The sequence below is a fragment of the Trichechus manatus genome, unplaced genomic scaffold (genome assembly GCF_000243295.1).
Source record: "Trichechus manatus latirostris isolate Lorelei unplaced genomic scaffold, TriManLat1.0 scaffold00185, whole genome shotgun sequence".
Classification (NCBI taxonomy): domain Eukaryota; kingdom Metazoa; phylum Chordata; class Mammalia; order Sirenia; family Trichechidae; genus Trichechus; species Trichechus manatus.
The window spans coordinates 5,079,956-5,097,976 of record NW_004444121.1 but is presented as its reverse complement, the minus strand read 5'-3'; the positions used below and the strand labels follow the sequence as shown (position 1 = coordinate 5,097,976).

The window sequence follows — 18,021 nt, the reverse complement described above, 5'->3', positions numbered from 1 at the left end:
TCTCTTGGGCTAATACTTTCCTTGTGTCTTTGGTGTTCTCTATTCTCCTTTACTGCAGGTGGTTGGGACCAATTGATCTTAGATGTCTCCTTGCAAGCTTTTAAGACCCCAGACACCACTCGCCTTAGTAGGATGCAGAACTTTTAATAAACTTTGTCATGCCAATTGACCTAGATGTCCCCTGAAAGCATGGTCCCCAGATCCCCGCCTCTGCTACTCTGTCCTTTGAAGTGTTTGATTGTATTCAGGAAACTTCTTAGCTTTGGTTTAAGCAGGGCACTTCTTGACATATCTTAACGCTGTAGTGTAGCTGCTCCTGTTTTTCTAACCAAGCTCTGGATCACAAATTGGCTGCTGCTATGCCTAGCACGTGCCAGTTGCAGGGACACAGTGGCATGACCCAACCCTTTTCTAGAGGAAGATGACAGCACACCAGGACTCAGATCAGCAGGTGCCAAGCAGCCCAGAGGTAGCCCTGGGAGAAGCAGTGGCACTGGGCCGGCTGGGCAAAAGCTGCCAAAGACTTTGGCAGGATGCCAAAGGCTCCTCAGTGCAGAGAGAACCTGGTGGTTGAGCCTGGGAGGGTCTTGCCTAGGAATTGGACTTGTCCCATGGCAGAGGGTAACCACAAGGGGTGGTAGTAGGAGCACACTGGGGCATCTCTACACTGGCCCACTTTGTGAGACCTGGGGAGCATTTTTAGTTTCATGCTTAAAACTTCCTGTACTGAGAAACGCAGGTGAGGTGGTGAGAAGTTTGGGAGACCCCAAGACCCCGCTCAGTTTCAATAATTTGCTAGAAGGACAGAACTCCTTGTTATACTGTTAAAACAAACAAACAAAAAACCCAATCCCATTGCTGTCGAGTTGATTCCAACTCATAGTGACCATATAGGACATATTTTAATTGCCCCATAGGGTTTCCAAGGAGCAGCTGGTGGATTCGAACTGCCACCCCTTTGGTTAGCAGCCTGAGCTCTTAACCACTGTGCCACCAGGGCTCCAATAGAGTTGGCAGCAGTGGGTGTTATGGTTTATTACAGCAAAAGGATACAGATTAAAATCAGCCAAAGAAACAGGAACATGGGGTGGAGTTTAGGAGAGTTCCAAATGCAAACCTTCCAGTTGTCCTCTCCCTGTGGAGTTGTAGACAGTGTTAACTTCTCCCAACAAAAATGTGTGACAGTACACATAAGTAATGCCAACCAGGGAAGATATGGTGTCTAGAGTTTTTATTTAGACTTAGTCATGGAGACATGGTTGATCACCCACATGGTTGATTTTAGTCTCCAGACCCTCCTGAGGTTGAGCTGATATTGCATGGCCCAAGTCCCCCCACTATAAATTGCATTGTTAAGATAGACTATCTAGCCTGGCCCAAAACCAAACCCATTGCCAACAAGTCAATTCCGACTCACAGCGACCCTATAGGACAGAGTAGAACTGCCCCATAGAATTTCCAAGGAGCAGCTGGCAGATTCGAACGGCCAACCTTCTGGTTAGCAGCCGAGCTCTTAACCAGTGAGCCATCAGGGTTCCTGCCTTGCCCAAGGCCCCCAAATAAACAAGACACTCTTATCAGGTAGGACGTTCCAAGAGCTTAGAGATTATCTTCCAGCAGCCAAGAGCAAAGGCCAGACCTCTCTTTGGGTAAAGTTAATCTGACAGGTGGTCAAGAGTGGGTCAGACCCCAGCCCTGCCTCCAACTGCTCTGTGACCTCAGGCAAGCCACTTACCCTTCCTGAGCCTCGGGTTCTCATTTGTAGATGAGAACAGTACTATCCATGTCAATACAATGAAATCATCATAGGAAGCCCAGCCCAGCACCGAGGATATAGCCGAGTGCATGGTAACTCAGGACTTCTGCACCCTTGCTTGCGTGTCCCAGTCCATCTGGCACCCTTAGTCCCCTGGATGAGCTACAGTTGGACTGAGGGGTTGGCAGAGGGAAGGAATTTTCCCTGCCATGTCCCAAGAACCCCAGTGCGTCCTCTTTCCATGCACAGTATTCCACCCCCACCCCCACCCCTAGCTGCCGTATGGTGGTCAGTCTGTCTTCAAACATCCCATGTTGAGCAACTAGTTGTCAGGTCTGGGATCTGATTTTACTCTACCTGCAAGCTAATAAGCTAGCCTGCTGTGCCATGAATGCTGGCAAAAGACACAGAACTCCTGGGTCAGAGACAAAAGACTATTTACTCACAGCACAGCAAGCAGCTTGAGCATCAGTATATTTGTGTCTGTTCCGCTTGTCCCCAATTCCCTTGGGAGCATATAATATGGCCCAGATAGATGTTGGGCTTCAGTGGGTTTGCATCATAGCTGAGGAACACTGAGCTTGGAGAATCCTCCTCTTCTATAGCAAGCAGTAATCAAGCCTGCTTCTTGTCCCTGAGGGAGACATTATGTCATTCCTGAAGATTGTTCACTGCAAACACAGTCCTGAGAAATGATCTGAGTAAAGCGTAGTCTTGGCATTCTTGGCAGACCCAGCAAGAACATGCAGGACACTCAGCGCCATGTGAATTGCCTTTCCCAATTATTACACTCCACCTACAGCTCACACCCATTCAGCTAACTTCTCATCTTATTCTGTGATTGACAAAATGAGACCACTCCCTCTTGTTCTGAATGCTGTATCTCTTAATTATTGCCACCCAGTACTGGGTAAGTGTGCCACAGCATTTACTCATAACTCCCTGATATTGGTTAAAAAAAAAAAAAATGCCCTTCCTTCCCTGGACTAACCCTGAGAGTCAGGAGGTGACAGCGCCTAGAGTAAACAGGCAAACCATTTCAGCTTCCACAAGCTGTAGCAGGAACAGCGGGAGGGTGGGCACAAAGATGGTCCCACTAAGGCTGGCATCCAAGGACAGTTCCCAGGTAGAGGGGAACTGGTGCAGGAGCCCAGTAGAAGGAAAGAGCTTGGAGTATTCCCACAGCAGGCAGGTGTCATTGCTGAAAGGCCAAATGCCAGGCAGGGAGTACTGGGTGCCAAGGTTCCACCAGGCTGGACAGACCCTAAACCTGAAAGCCAAATAGAGTGAGTGGACCTCATCCTGGAGGCCCCAGGGCCCAGGAGTGGGGAGGGTTTGTGAGAGGCAGGGTCGACTAAGTTTTGTTCAGGAAGATGTCCTAACTGTGGGGTGAGGACCAGTAGTTCAGAGGAGCTGGGTGGAGTTTTGGCTGCTGAGAATTTACCCAGGTGGCCACAAGGACTGGCCAGTTCTGCTCTGAGCTGTGTTTGTTAGGAGGCCTTAAAAAGACATCTAATTAACTAGTACTCCACCAGTTATCAGGCCACTCCCAGTCACCTCTCCACCAGGTCACTCACTTCCTCTAAGTTATTTTACAGACTCTTTGGAGAATTCCTGACGGATCTGGATCTAACAGGCTTAAGGATATCAGACATGCGCAGAGCAGACAAGGGTGATTGACAGACGACTTGGGACCCCCATACATGCTCAATAGCATGGGAAAACTCAGGCCAAGGAAGGAAAAGACTCATGTCAAAGAACCAAATTCACCAGATATACCCTCATCTGCAGTAGCCAAGCCCATTTCAAAAGTGAAGAGTCCCTCAACCGCTTCCGTGCCAAGTCTTAGCCCAGCCCCATAATAAATAATCAATAAAAACTATGAATATGTAGAACTTCCTGATCCTGCCCACCTGCCTTCCTCCACCCCTATATGAACATGTATAATTCCCCAAACCTATAAAACGTAAATGCTTCCTCAAATCGAGGAATTCAATCTGAGGTCCATACCTCTCAGTTCCCACTTGCTAGCCTGCGAAATAAACTCTCTCTCTCTCAAAACCAGCGTCTGAGAGATTGGCTCCTTGCACGCTGGGCACGGACCCATTGGTCCGGTTTTCTTGTTGGCTCTGAGCTGTGTGTGAACCGCAGGGGGAGGTGCTGTCCCCACCCCGTGTACAAAGGAGACTTCCTAAAGCTGGGCCTTTTCGCCCTTGTCCATCGGCCAGAGTCAAGGCAGGTCACAGCCTGGTTTGGGGAAGGGGCTCTGAAGGTGCAGTTCTTGGCAGGAAGAGTTGGGGGAAAGAGAGACAGGGGATGGACGTGGGCGGCCCCAAAGACCTGGTCTGCCGCCTCCGCTGGGTGACTCGCCAGGGATCTGTGTCGCGGCAGTCCCACTGACAGGTCCTAAGGGAGGTACGCCCTGGCGTGGTCGCCTCGGGTCAAAGGGTCTGAGCAGCTGTAAACGACGCCTCCTCAGGACCCAGAATCCCCGCATCCTGGACGCCACCCCGGCTCCGGCCACCCGCTCAGCGTTTCTCCCTCGGCAGGTCTGCGGCCCCTGCCCTCGAGCGCGCTGGGCTCCACCGAAGAGCGCGGATGCGCAGGGACCTGCGGGCGTGGGGCATCCGGGTGTCGGGGAGCAGCGGAGCCTGTGCGCCTCCACATTCACAGCAACTCCCAGGGGCGCAGGGCACGGAGAGTGGCGCTGGGGACACCGCAGGGAGGCGACCGCAGACGAGTTGCCTGTTCCCAAGGACAGACCGGCCTTACCCCAGCGCCCTGGCCAGGCTTTCTCAGAGCGCCTCTGGGGGCCAGGTTGGCTGTTCACGTAAGGCCCAAGAGCTGTCCCGAGACTCTGTCCCTCGATGGCCCCGGAGTCCTCCCTATCCCCGGTGCTCAGGGTCCAGGAGCCCGATCCACGTGAGAGCAGTTGCAGCGCGAGGCGCAGCCAGAGCTGCTAAGGGATCAAAATGTAACCGTTTTTAATCAGACCGAAGGAAAAATAAGTTTCAGGGGAACTCACACAAGCAAACTAGGAAGGACATTACCTAAGCATAAAATTGGAAAAAATAAAACAAAAAGAATTATTGAGTCAAATACATGGTTTTATGAAAATACACAACGCTTACCAAGAATAAGATAGAAACACAAGTCGTAAAAGGTCTTGTAAACATTATGAGGTAACACGCACAACCGCAGGTTAAAAACGCAGCCGCCAGGTGGCGCTGACTGACCAGCGGGTCCACAAAACGCAGGGCGGAGGACGCCCCCAGAACCCAACGGCCCCGCTCTCCGGGCCGTCGTTCCCGGACGTCATGTGTCCCGCAGGCCAGGGCTGCGCGTCGCTAATCCCCACCGAAGGGGCACAGGCCGAACTGCAGGACCTCCCCTGAAGGGTTCTCTGCCAGTGGCGAAAACAGGGACAGGCTGGGGCAGGGCTAAAGCCCGGCCGGCGCAGCGACCTCGGGCCATCCCGGCCTCCGACTCAGGTCTGCTACCGGCCTTGGGCGAGGCCTCGGTTTCTTCTTCGGCACGAGGACGCAGCGCCACCACCTCCCGCGGGGACTCGGGGAGAACTTGGAGAACACGAGCACTGCCGGGTGCCTGAGGACTGGCCGAGCCCAAGAGGAGAGGAACCTGGCGTCCCAACCTACCGGCCACCCTCTGGTTTGGATCTGATGTCCTGCCTGGGTCCCTCTGCCCTCGTGTATGTGTGCGCTTGCGCCGGCTCCACAGACCAAGGACATCAGCACCACACTGACACGCGCACTGCTAACTGACTCCACCACTCCACCATGGCCTTCAGTTGCACCACCTGCAGTGGTGGGTACCGTTATCGCCATTTGCACAGCACTGCTGACTCTGAGATTCCCTCTGACCCTTTCAGCTCCTGTCCTGACTCACTAGGGTGCCATCGTTTTCAGAGGCCTCTGTCATCAGCAGGTTCCTGATCCTGTGGGCTGACACACCAGGACAGCTGCAAGGAGTCAGCCCACGAGAAACCCGGGAGTGATTGCCAAAGATGGACTTAATCTAGAAAAGCCAGACGAACCCCGTGGAAACATCTAGACCTAGTAGGGCAATTTGCACCATGCACCCTCCCTCCTTCCCTCTCCAGTCCCTAAATGGGCTGGAAGCTCCATTCCCAGCCCGCCTGAGCCAAACTCCAACAGACAAGAAAACTTGGTCAAACCGTATTTTCTGTGGTTTGCATTATGAAAAACAACCAGCATATTTTTCTTTTTTCAACTATATACCATTAAATGCTTCTTTAGACTGCACTCCCCCTCCCCCTACCTCTTCAACCCTTTCACACAGGGCTGCAGGGAACCGTAAGCCACCGGGGATCCATGTTACCTGAGCAGCACCCTTCAACAAGGGCACAGTCCCCTGGGGTACTAATGGTTTGGGGGAAATTCAGGTTGATGAGATAAAGGGATGCCCTAGAGCAAGGGTTCTTATCAAATAACTGATTTGAAAAAACATCTGGGCTGCAAGTGGTGATGGGGCAAAAGACATGAAGGAAGAGGTGGTTCCCATGGAAACCAACATGGAAAAATGCAAGCTTCTGAGGAATCAGGCAAATGCAATTCCAGTCGCTGACTCATGCTTATTCAGTCAGCAAGCACAGGTTAAAATTACAAGGTCCAGTACAGGGAGGCTGTGTGAAAATCAGACTGTCTGTCCACACTGCTGTGTTCAACTTTGCCTCCTAGCAGGCAGGATACCCTCAATAGACAGTTTCTCAATGAATCAGTGCTGGTGTCATTATACATTGGTACAACCATTTTGGAAAGCATTTGGATATATGTATCAATGTCCTTAAAAATGTTCATCCTGTTTCTAGGAACATATCCTAAAAACAATTTAAAAGAATATGTTAAACACCTGTAATTAGTCTCTGTGGAATAACGTATGTCTAAATAAGTTTTATAAACTATGTCAATTCGATACGTTCTATTTAAAAAAAAAACCTATCAACACTATTTTGTACCACAGAAAAGAATGAATAATACTAATCTTTTTAAATTTACAATATGGGAAATATGCAAAATACTCTCCAGTGTGAATTTTTTGGTAATGAAAAAATAGCAAAAGTGAAAAGCTGTGAAAATGGACGTAACAATATATTCTTTTTATAAATGCTCTTCAATAGTCTGAAAGGAAACATACCAAAGTGGCAGTGGTAACTTATTTTTTTCTAAGTAAGGGAATTACAAGAGCTTCTCATTTTTGCTTACCTTTCTCTCTTAATTTCTCTAAAATGAACATACAGTGCTTTTGGATTAAGAAAACAGTTCTCTTTAATTAACAAATGCCCCTCCACCCTGACAACACTGTGTGGACAATAAATAAAGGGAGGTAGGTGAGGGTGGAGGAAGTGCACAGTAGGATTCTGCACTGATGGACCCTCCTCTGTAGTCACGTGGAGAAGTCTTCTCGGAGGTGAATCCTCTGATGCTGAAACACATTGGAGCTGTGCCGGAAGGCCTTCCCACACTCACTGCACTTGTAGGGCTTCTCTCCAGTGTGGATTCTCCGATGCTGTATAAGGTAAGTACTCTGGCTGAAGGCCTTCTTGCAATCAGTGCATTTGTATGGTTTCTCTCCATGGTGTGATCTTTGGTGGTGAATGAGTCTGGAACTGTTGTGAAAGGCCTTCCCACACTCACTACACTTGTAGGGCTTCTCTCCTGTGTGGATCCTCTGGTGTTGGATAAGGTGTGTGCTCTGGCTGAAGACTTTGCCACAATCATTACATTCATAGGGCTTCTCTCCAGTGTGGCTTCTCTGATGTTCAACAAGTTTGGTTTTTTGGATGAAGGCTTTCTCACATTCATTACATTTATAGGGTTTCTCTCCAGTGTGAATTCGCTGATGTTGGATAAGGTTAGAACTCTGGGTAAAGCCTTTCCCACATTCTTTACACTCAAATGGCTTCTCCCCAGTGTGAGTCCGCCGATGTCGGATAAGGATTGAACTATCACTGAACGCCTTCCCACAGTCGTTACATTTATAGGGTTTTTCTCCAGTGTGGATTCTCTGGTGATAAATAAGGGAAGAGTAGGCACTGAAGTGTTTCCCACACTCACCACACTTGTAGGGCTTCTCCCCAGTGTGAATCCTCTGATGCTTCATGAGGTTGGGCCTCCGATTGAATGTCTTCCCACACTCATCACACCTGTAGGGGATCTCCCCTGAGTGCATCCTCCTGTGATTGATGAACTCGCAGCTCTGGCTGAAGGCTTTCCCACACTCATCACACTTGTAGGGCTTCTCCTCACTGTGAAGCTGCTGATGCTTAACAAGGTTAGCACTATACCTGAAGGTTTTCCCACAGTAGCTACAATAATGCAATTTTTTCCCAATTAGAATTTTCCGATCTTCATTAACAAGTGAATTTGCATTGTAGATTTCCCCAAAATCATGAACTGTATTTGGTTTTTTTGACCTGTGCACACGCTTGTGGTTGTTGAGGTATGATCTCTGCTCAAAACTTTGCTCACATATATCGCATTTGTAAGGTCTCTGATCTGGGATAGGGCTTGACCCCAACCTGAAGCTTCTCCCAGATTCCTGACCCCTCTCCTCACCAGTCACCATGACTGGCCTAGGGCCTTTCTGCCCCACTGGCTTGTCCAGGCACTCCTCTAGCTCCCCAACGTGCTCAATGTATTCTCCCAGGTGAAGTTGCTGGGGAATAATCCCCCTGAGTTGATCTAATTGTTCTCCATCAAACATCTCTCCTGAAGTCAACTCCTTGAACTCAGTCCTGGTCCCACAATCTGAAACAACAAACAGAACATTTGAGGGTCACCTGTTCTGACTCTAGAAGGAAGGTATGAGGATGTTGCTTACCACTTACAGAAAAGCAACTTCATCATCTCCAAAGTCACAAAACAGTCTTGCAGAGATGAGTGCCTGGAACTCAGAGGCTTAAGGACCTCACCCAGGGCCACAGTTACGTGGCAGTGCAAAGATTTCAACCCAGGTCTGATTAACTTTAACACCTATGCCCCTCCATCATTCACCCATGTGCCTGCCTGCCTGTCTTCTGCCCACAAAACTGGCCTGAGTGGGAGTGTAGGAGGCCTGTCCTTACCACTGCCAAAAGGACAGAAGATGGAGGTTCAGAGCACCATGGAGACCAGAGCAAGGAGAGGTCCCAAAGATCAGGAAGGACATTTGACAGAGAAACAAAGGCCAAGAAAATCTAAGGCCTCCTTGCAACAGCTAATCCACCCAAAAACATGGAAAACCAATCACCTTCCAGGGAGGGTAGAAGGCCAAGTACATGCCAACCCTGAGACGGAGGGGTGGAAGCATGCATGGGCTGGGGGTCTCTTGGCTCTCCATAGCAGGCCACATCTGTTCCCAAGTCACTCCCCAGGTGCCTGAGGGGTCACCTCAGTGAGCCACCAGCACCTCAAACTTCAAGGCACCCACACAGAATGCTCCATGATACCCTCAAATCTCTATTCCTTCCTTCCTTTCTTGACTCAACACACATATTCCCAAGCTCCTCCTGTATGGCCGTTTACCAGGAGGAAGACAGACAGTGACAAGCAGCCAGGTGGACTCCTGCTGTGTGACCCCTCAGAGATCAACACCAGCAGCAATACTTAGGATCAATCCTGGCCACTACTTGCCAGCTGAGTGACCTGGGGCAACTTACCTACCTTTGTGAGCCTCAGTTTCCCCATCTGAATAACAAAGGTCATACCAGCTGCTACCTTATAGCACTGTCATGAGAATGAAAAAGGATTAAACAACAGAATGGCTGTCAAGCACTCAGCAACGTGCCAGCACCACACCTGATGCACTGAGTCTTGAAAACAAGCAGCTGCACGACTGCTACTCTCCTCACTGCTCCCTTTCCACTCCTGAGGGTCCCACCGACCTCTCCACTGCAAATAGCCAATTAGCATATGGAAAGGTGCTGAACCACTTTATACCTCAGAGACATACAGGTTGAAAGCATGGGGTGCTACAACCACACACCCACCAGAATGGTACCATAAGAGAGACAACTAAGTGCCAGCCAAGATGTGTAGCAAACAGAGCTCACAGTCACTGTGCTGGGAGTTTAAGCTGGAGCTGCCACTTTGGAAAACTGCTCAGCAACATTGTCTAAAGCAGACTATGCATACCTTATGACCAGCAACTGTACTCCCAGGTACATACACAAGAGGAACGCATACTCTGTGCACCAGGAGAGGCACATACAAGAACGTTCTCAACAGTTCATGCACAACACAAACTGGGAACAACCAGATGTCTTCCACAAGTAGAATGGAAAATAACTTGTGGTATGTTCACACGAAAGAACACTATATGGCAACAAAATAGAACTGCTGCTCCATAAAGCAACACAGATGACTCTCACGTATTAAACTAAAGAGGGGCCCTGTGGGAGTGCAATGCGAATGATGAGAGGAGGTACAGGGGCTACTGGGCACCTGTAAAATGTTCCATGCCTTGAGTAGGGCAGGGTTTTCGGCAAAACTTCACTAAGACATAAATTTAGGTTTGTGCTGTTTCTCTAAGTATTTATATTCAAATAAGCAAATTTACAAAAGAAAAACACAAGTCCTTTGAGCCAGTAGTTCCCTCCTAGGACATTATCAGACAACTGCCAAAAAGATAAACGTGTATGATGATCATCAGAGCCATCCATGGCAGTGAAAACTATAGAACAACCTTCCCACTGGCACTTCCGTCCTTGTGCCACCACACAGCCACAGAAACAGTCACCGAGACTCGTGTATAGATATGGAAAAGCACTTAGTGAAAAAAAGCAGATGACACAACAGCGCACATGGAATGATGACATTCCTGTTAATAAACAGTGTTTGCACATGGATGAGAAAGGTAGAGCAGGACATTTACTAAAAAGTGTCTCTAGGTAATGAGATTTGGGATGATGTATATTCTCTCACTTTTCCATCATGGTCTATAATCATCAGGTGGGTTAATTCAGAAAAGCAGAGAATGAAGTAATGGTCTCCATCACTGTGTCCTTCTCTAACTCTCGTTGTAGGGCATGAGTTTTGGAAGGTAGGGCTGAATCCCCACCCCTGCATGGTCTCTGGGGTGCTGTGGGCCCCTAGCCTCCCCGCACAGGACACCCCTCCTTCTGCAACCCTTCACCCTTCTCTGAACCAGCTCTGCCCAGATCCCCCTTCCCACATCTCCTCCCCCAATGTTTCCCCTTCCCATCCTCCAAGACAGCTCAAGACCATCCCCTCTGAAGGATCCCCAGGTTGATGGAGGGTGACTGTCACAGGCTTGGGCAGAAGCCACTCTCTTAAGCCTCCTGTGCTGGCCGTGATGTATCTTCTTCCAAATTCCTGAGTCATTAACCAGATACCTTGGACCCCAACAAATGCTTGTTCAGCAACTGAGCTGGCAGTGGGGCAGCTGCCCTTCACTCACCTGAGCCATCAACTCTCCCCTTGGTGCTCTGCACATCCAGGACCCACGGCTCATGCCCACGTTCCAGCTGTGAGATCACCCCAGGTTTTGGACCTGTGAGTCCTGTTCCTGGGAAGGAGATGGGGCTAGGGGTTGGTACCAAGGGCACGGGCTGAACTGGTTCACTCTAGCACTGGAGGTACACTATGTGTGTCGGAGACCCAGGGACATCTGAACACCCTGTGGAAGCAGGGACTCAACATTGGGCCAACAGTACTCCTGAAGATGAAGATCTAAGCACAGGGAATATGAGCCCAGGCGCTCTCTCCACTGGAGGTGGGAAACCCCTGGGGATGGGTCTGTCTGAAGCAGGGAGGTTGTTCTCTTCCAGGAGCTCAGGGAGGGAAGGACTGACTCAGGGAGGCTCCCAGCTTCACCTGTCCCTCCTCCCCACAGACTAGGCCTGCTTAGGATCAGGGCTAGCATCTCCCATCTCTGGGCCCAGGGCATGAGAAGCCTCTAAGCCCTGGCCCAGCCCCAGCCAAGCCTTCGGTCCCCAAGCTGTTCACAGGGCTGAGTCCCAGGGAGGCACCTCACCCAGCGAGATCAGGTTCCTGTAGGTCTCCAGCATCACGTCCCTGTAGAGGTCCCTCTGAGCAGGGGCCAGGCGACACCACTCCTCCCGGGAGAGTAGCACAGCCACATCCTCAAAGGTCACCGCAGCCTGGAATGACAGGACCCTGCTGCAGCCCCAGGATCCAGCCCAGTGTGGAGCCCTGGGTAGGAGGGCAGCAGAGGTGTGCTGGAGGCAGCAGCACAGGGCTGTGAGGGTCACCCCGTCTGCTGTCTGAATCCCAGCCCAGGACACCTGACTGTTCACCAAGGTGGGAAGCTCTCAGTGGAGACCTCACACATCCCAAAGAAGACAGACACTCACCTGGGGCTGGGCAGACAGGAGCTCTGCTGCCATTGCCAGAGATGCCCTGGATGTTCCAGGGGCTACAGGCAGGACCCAGTCACACAGGTACTGAGGGGAGAGAAAGGAACATGTGGAGGCCCAGCCTGGCCCCTTCTTCCACAGCTGGGGCCCCTTTCTGTTGTCCTGCCCCTGTGCCTTCAATGGCCCCCTCCTGCAGTCACCAACTCCAGGCTGGTCCCAGGGCACTGCCCACCCACAAACTCTGCTGTTCCTGAGAGCCAGTTCTGAGGCAGGAGGCCTCAGGGCCCCTGTCCCAGGCCATCCCCATCACATGTCCCTATCCCCCAAGGTACAGGAGAGTCTACTCTCTGCCTCTGGCTTCCCGTCCCCAGGCCTGTCCCCATGGCTCATGCGGAAGGTCCCCCAACTCAACTACCCCCTCAGGTTGTCCTCCTCCTCCTCCCTCGTATGCTGAGTTGTCTCATTCTGGAGGAGGGCGGAGATACTCGTTCACTTTATATAACAGAATAGAAACAGAACGTTAAGGGTTTAGGAAAAAAGGGAAATAAAATCAACAACATATAGAATATAAAAAACAAAGTACAAACCAAAAAAAAAAAAAACAAAGCCATTGCTGTTGAGTGGATTCTGACTTATAGCAACGCTACAGGACAGAGTAGAACTGCCCCACAGAGTCTCCAAGGAGCATCTGGTGGATTCAAACTGCCAACCTTCTGATTAGCAGCCATGCTCTTAACCACTGCGCCACCAGGGCTCTGAGACAAAGTACAGAATATAAAAAAACACAAAATAAGTAGTAAAAAGAAGTCCAAACATATGAGCAATGGTAAGAAATATAAAAGAATTAAACTCACTTATTAGAAGCACAAGACTCTCCAATTAGATACACAAAATACAGCTATTTGACCTAAAATAAAATAACAGAAAGGCTGAATACAAGTAAGACAGACCTGACAAACACTAAAATAAAGTTGTTGTAGCTATATACATTTTCCCATATGTTTTAAGTCTTTTACTGAAACATGGCATTTCTACAGAACAGTAGACAAGTCCTAGGTGTACAGCCCAGTAGAAAATGACAAATAGCACAGGCCCACATAACCAGCACCCAGATCAAGAAGAACAGGACCTGCTCCCAGATACCCTGTGCCCTTGCATTCACCACCCCACCCCCAACCCAAAACAGTGAACCTCTATTCTGACTTCCAGTTCCACAGATCAGCTGAGCCTGTTTTAAACCTGATGAGTCTACACTCTGCTCAGCATGGTGTTTGTAAGCTTCATGTATATTGCTGTATGTGGTTTAGCTATAATACCAATCAAAACAGAAGTGAGAGCAAAAATCATTAATAGGAACAAAGACTGACACTGCGTATTATAATAAAAAGAGAAACTCACCAAAAAGCTATAATAATTACAAACATGTACATATCTAATTATAAACCTTCAAAATGTCTAAAGCCTAAGTTAACTAAACTACCAAAGAGGAACTGGCAAATCTTCCTCTGGAATGAAGGATTTTTAACACACTTCCCCCAGAAACAAGATCAAGTAGAAAACCCTGCACTTAAAAAATAGATAATACATATATTTTCAATATGCACACTGAATATTACAAAAAGTAACCACATACCAGGCAACAAAGGGAAGTCTCAACAAATTCCCAATGCTGATATCATTTGGCAAGACATTCTCAGATCATATTGTTGTTATACTAGAAATATCTGATAAAAGGAACCCCCAAAAACAACAACATAGAAAATGGAAACAAAGGTGGAAATGAAAACAAAGGCTAAGAAATAGGTACAGGCTTAACGAACTTAACATGAGATTGAAAAACAGGATGATCCAAACATTCAACAAGAAACTAGAAAGAAAATAAAGTAATTCAAGGAACGAAGATGGAAGAACATAATGAAAACATGATTTAAAGAAACACAAAACAGTCTAAATATTGGTTATTTGAAAAATGCTAATAAAATACATAAACATCTGGCAAGTCCAATCAAGGCGGAAAAGAGACAGCAAAGCAAATGCTATTATGAACAAGAAAGGGGGCACTTTAGATTCTGTAAGCAGTGGTTCTCAGACTGTGGCCCCGGAGCCCTTGAAGTTTGGCGTGCTCAAGACTGTTTTCATAACAACACTAAGATGCGTGTGCTCTTTCACTCTTATCCTCTCACAACAATACAGTGGAGTCTTTCAAAGGCTACGTACACATGTTGATGGCTGATGGTTTCTGCAGTAGTATATCCTTTTGTTTTAAATTTTTCAGTTTTAATTTAAAATATACTAAATATTGATAGGTATGACACAAAACCTCTTTGGGGGCCCTCAATAATCTTTAAAGTATAAAACCATAACATATGAGAACTGCGGCCATAGACATTTAAAAGCAATAATATTATAAAGAACTATAAAAACAATTTAAAATAGATAAAATGGACAACACACTCAAGAATAACATGAACCTGACTAGACAATAACATCATGATAAATGAAGAAAATACTGAAGTCAAGGATTTCATTTTACTTGGATCCACAATCAATGCCCATGGATGCAGTAGTCAAGAAATCAAAAGACACACTGCCTTGGGCAAATCTACTGCAAAAGACCGCTTTAAAGTGTTACAAAGCAAAGATGTCACTTTGAGGACTAAGGTGCACCTGACCCAAGCCATGGTATTTTCAACTGCCTCATATGCATGCGAAAGCTGAACAATGAATAAGGAAGACCAAAGAAGAACTGACGCCTTTGAATGGTGGTGTTGGCGAAGAACCCTGAATATACCATGGACTGCTAGAAGAATGAACAAATCTGTCTTAGAAGAAGTACAACCAGAACGCTCCTTAGAAGTGAGGATGGCAAGACTTCATTGCACATGCTTTGGACATGTTATCAGGAGGGGCCAGTCCCTGGAGAAGGACATTATACTTGGTAGAGGGTGAGTGAAAAAGAGGAAGACCCTCAATGAGATGAGCTGACACAGTGGCTGCAACAATGGACTCAAACATAGCAACGACTGTGCAGATGGTGCAGGACTGGACAGTGTTTCATTCTGTTCCACACAGGGTTGCTATGAGTCGGAACAGACAATAAGCATTAAACAAATTGAACTGGTAGTCAAAGATCTCTCCCAGCCAATGGGTAGAAGACCCAGGTAGTTTATTGGAGGTGGGGAGAGTACAAATCTCTTAATTAACAGATAATTCTATCTTCATTCGATTTGTTTTAGGAAAAAAAAAAAATAGTGAATGCTTTCCAATTCATTCCATGAGGTTAATATAACCAGACAAGGAAAATATAAGAAATTAGAGGCCAACTCCATTTTATGAACATAAGTGCAAAAATCTTTATAAAATGTTAGCAATTCAAATACAGCAGTATAAAAATATAAGGTTAAATAAAAATCCTAAGCAGTGTAATTTAACAAACAATAACATATGTATGTAAGGACTGAGTAGGTTTAATTCCAAGAATGTAAGGACAATTCAACTTTAGAAAATCTATTAAAGTGCTACATCTCAAGAAAGAAACATCTGACAAAAAATGAACTCATGTCTACTACGTAAAAATAAATAACTTAGCAAACTAGGAACAGAAGGTAGTGTTTCTAATCTGATAAAGACTATTAGAAATCTATAACAAACATTACACTGGGTGGTATCATATTAGAAGCATTCCTACTGGAGTCAGTGACAACACAGATGCTCCCTCTCACTGCTGCTATTCCACACTGTACCAAAGAACCAAGCCAACGCAGTAACAACAACAAAAAAACTCCGTTGCCATCAAGTTGATTTTGACTCATGGCGACCTCATGTGTCACGTCATGGAAAAAAAAGTACAGGTAGCCTCCAACTACAACAGGGTTCTTGTTCGGACGGTTCCATCATAAGACGGTTCTGACCTAAGTCAAATACCTCATTTTTTGTTTAGTTTTCATTATTATTCCGTTTTATTATCAGTATCTTTATACACTGATCTTTGTCTTTGGGGGTTGGAAACATTACATATAAACTTACACATATATTTTAATACATACATACATATATTAAAAAAATACACAAATCATAAAAAAAAGGATGGCCGTAAGTGTAGCTCGTCGTAACTTGAATATGTTGTAAGTCGGGGATTACCTGTACAAGGAATAAGAATTGGAAGGGAAGAGATGAAACTGCCATGATTTGAGAATGATAAAATCATCTATACAGAAAATCCAAGAGTATCAAATAGTTACATAATACCACTCCTATCTATAACCAAAGCGACATTCACAACAGCTACGAAAACTATTCACTAATATATAAGGACTGTACGGACAAAAGTAAAAAACTTTGCTGAAGGACATTAAAAAGACCTAAAATAAATAAACAGACAATATTCATAGATGGGAGGGCTCAATATCATAAAGATGTCAATTTTCCTCAAATTGATCTATTAATTCAATGCAATTACAGTCAAAATTTCAATAGAACCTAACATGAAACTTAACCAGAATGACTCTAAATATCTCATGAAAAAGTAATGATCCAAGATTAGCCAAGGCAATGCCAAAAAAAAGAACTAAAGAAGGCAGGGGCTTGCTTTCCAGATATCAATACTTATTATGTTAATGACATACCTGCAATGATAATGGCGATGAGGAAGGATGTGCTATTGAATACATGGTGTTGGCACCACTGGTTTTCCATAGGAAGAATAAAATAAAATTGGATTCCTGCTTCTATAAAAATATGTCAGGTGTTGAAGACCTAAATGTTAAAAAAAAAAAAAAAATTATAACTATTATAAAAAAATAATATACAAAAGTACCAAAAAAACCATAAAAATAATTTTTAAAAATCTCCTGTACAAAATACATCACAAAGTTAAAAGACAAGCTGCAGAGTGAAAGAAGATATTTGCAACATATGTAACAAAGGATAAGTATACAAAATTTCTAAAGAATACAAAAAGAAGAAAAACACAAATTATTCAATTAAAAAATGGACAAAAGGTATGCCCTAGAAAATCAGATACAGAAATTCAATCTAATTAACATCCAAAAAGATTTTCAATGTCTATAAGAATTAGGGAAATGCCAATTAAAACAGTATCACAGGACTTCTCTCCCCCAAGATTGGAGAAAATTTAATGCTTTGTAATATTAGATACTGTTGAGGACACAAGGAAGACTGGAGATGTTCCGAGTGCAGTAGGGCTGTAAACGCTATAGTCACTCTGGAAATCCATCTCACCAGAGCTGGCAGAACTCAAATCCTGCATACTTCCTACTCAGGAACCCTATTTCTAGGTATGTACGCTATAGAGATAATTGCTCACACACACAAGTAGATACACAAGAATGTTATCCCACGCCTGTGTATAAGAAAAACAGAGAAACAACCTCAATGTCCATCATCAAGGGAATGGGCAAATGAACTGTGGTCTGATCACAGCAGTGGAAATGAATGAATCACATCGTCAAGGACACAACACAAAGATATAAGGTTGAATGTTGCCATCAAGTTGATTCCGACTCATAGCAACCCTATAGGACAGAGCAGAACTGCCCCACAGGGTTTCCAAAGAGCAGCTGGTGGATTTGAACTGCTAACCTCTTGGTGAGCAGCCGTAGCTCTTAACCACTGTGCCACTAGGGCTGCATAGTATGATATACATGTAGCTTTTCAAAAGACAAACACAATATCAGGTGTGTAGAAGTATAAGAAAATGGGCTGAAAAGAAGGGACTGGGGAATGGTGGGCCTAAGAATAGTTTTACTCTAATAGTAATGTTTTATTTCTTTTCTTAAAAAAATAAAGGCTTCAGAGCTGGAGAAGGATGTAGAGCATAATTCTAACTCACAAAAAAAAAAGACCAGATTTACTGGCCTAAAGGAGACTGGAGAAACCTCGAGAGTAT

The 18,021-nt window shown here is 46.1% G+C and overlaps 2 protein-coding genes across 2 annotated transcripts in view; one reads left to right on the top strand and one right to left on the bottom strand.

Annotated features, from left to right (window-relative positions):
• ZNF250 (zinc finger protein 250) overlaps window positions 1–18,021 on the top strand; it is a 65,583-nt gene that overhangs the window by 13,194 nt on the left and 34,368 nt on the right. The window lies entirely within an intron of this gene.
• ZNF34 (zinc finger protein 34) overlaps window positions 6,825–18,021 on the bottom strand; it is a 13,447-nt gene continuing 2,250 nt past the window's right edge. The window contains exons 2-7 of the mRNA XM_012558785.2: window positions 16,739–16,868; window positions 12,968–13,020; window positions 12,111–12,200; window positions 11,771–11,897; window positions 11,195–11,302; window positions 6,825–8,544 (exon numbers count right to left, since the gene is read on the bottom strand). Coding sequence (XP_012414239.1) covers window positions 7,181–8,544; window positions 11,195–11,302; window positions 11,771–11,897; window positions 12,111–12,143 — 1,632 coding nt within the window. The 5' untranslated portion in view covers window positions 12,144–12,200; window positions 12,968–13,020; window positions 16,739–16,868 and the 3' untranslated portion in view covers window positions 6,825–7,180. The remainder of the gene's footprint in view (window positions 8,545–11,194; window positions 11,303–11,770; window positions 11,898–12,110; window positions 12,201–12,967; window positions 13,021–16,738; window positions 16,869–18,021) is intronic.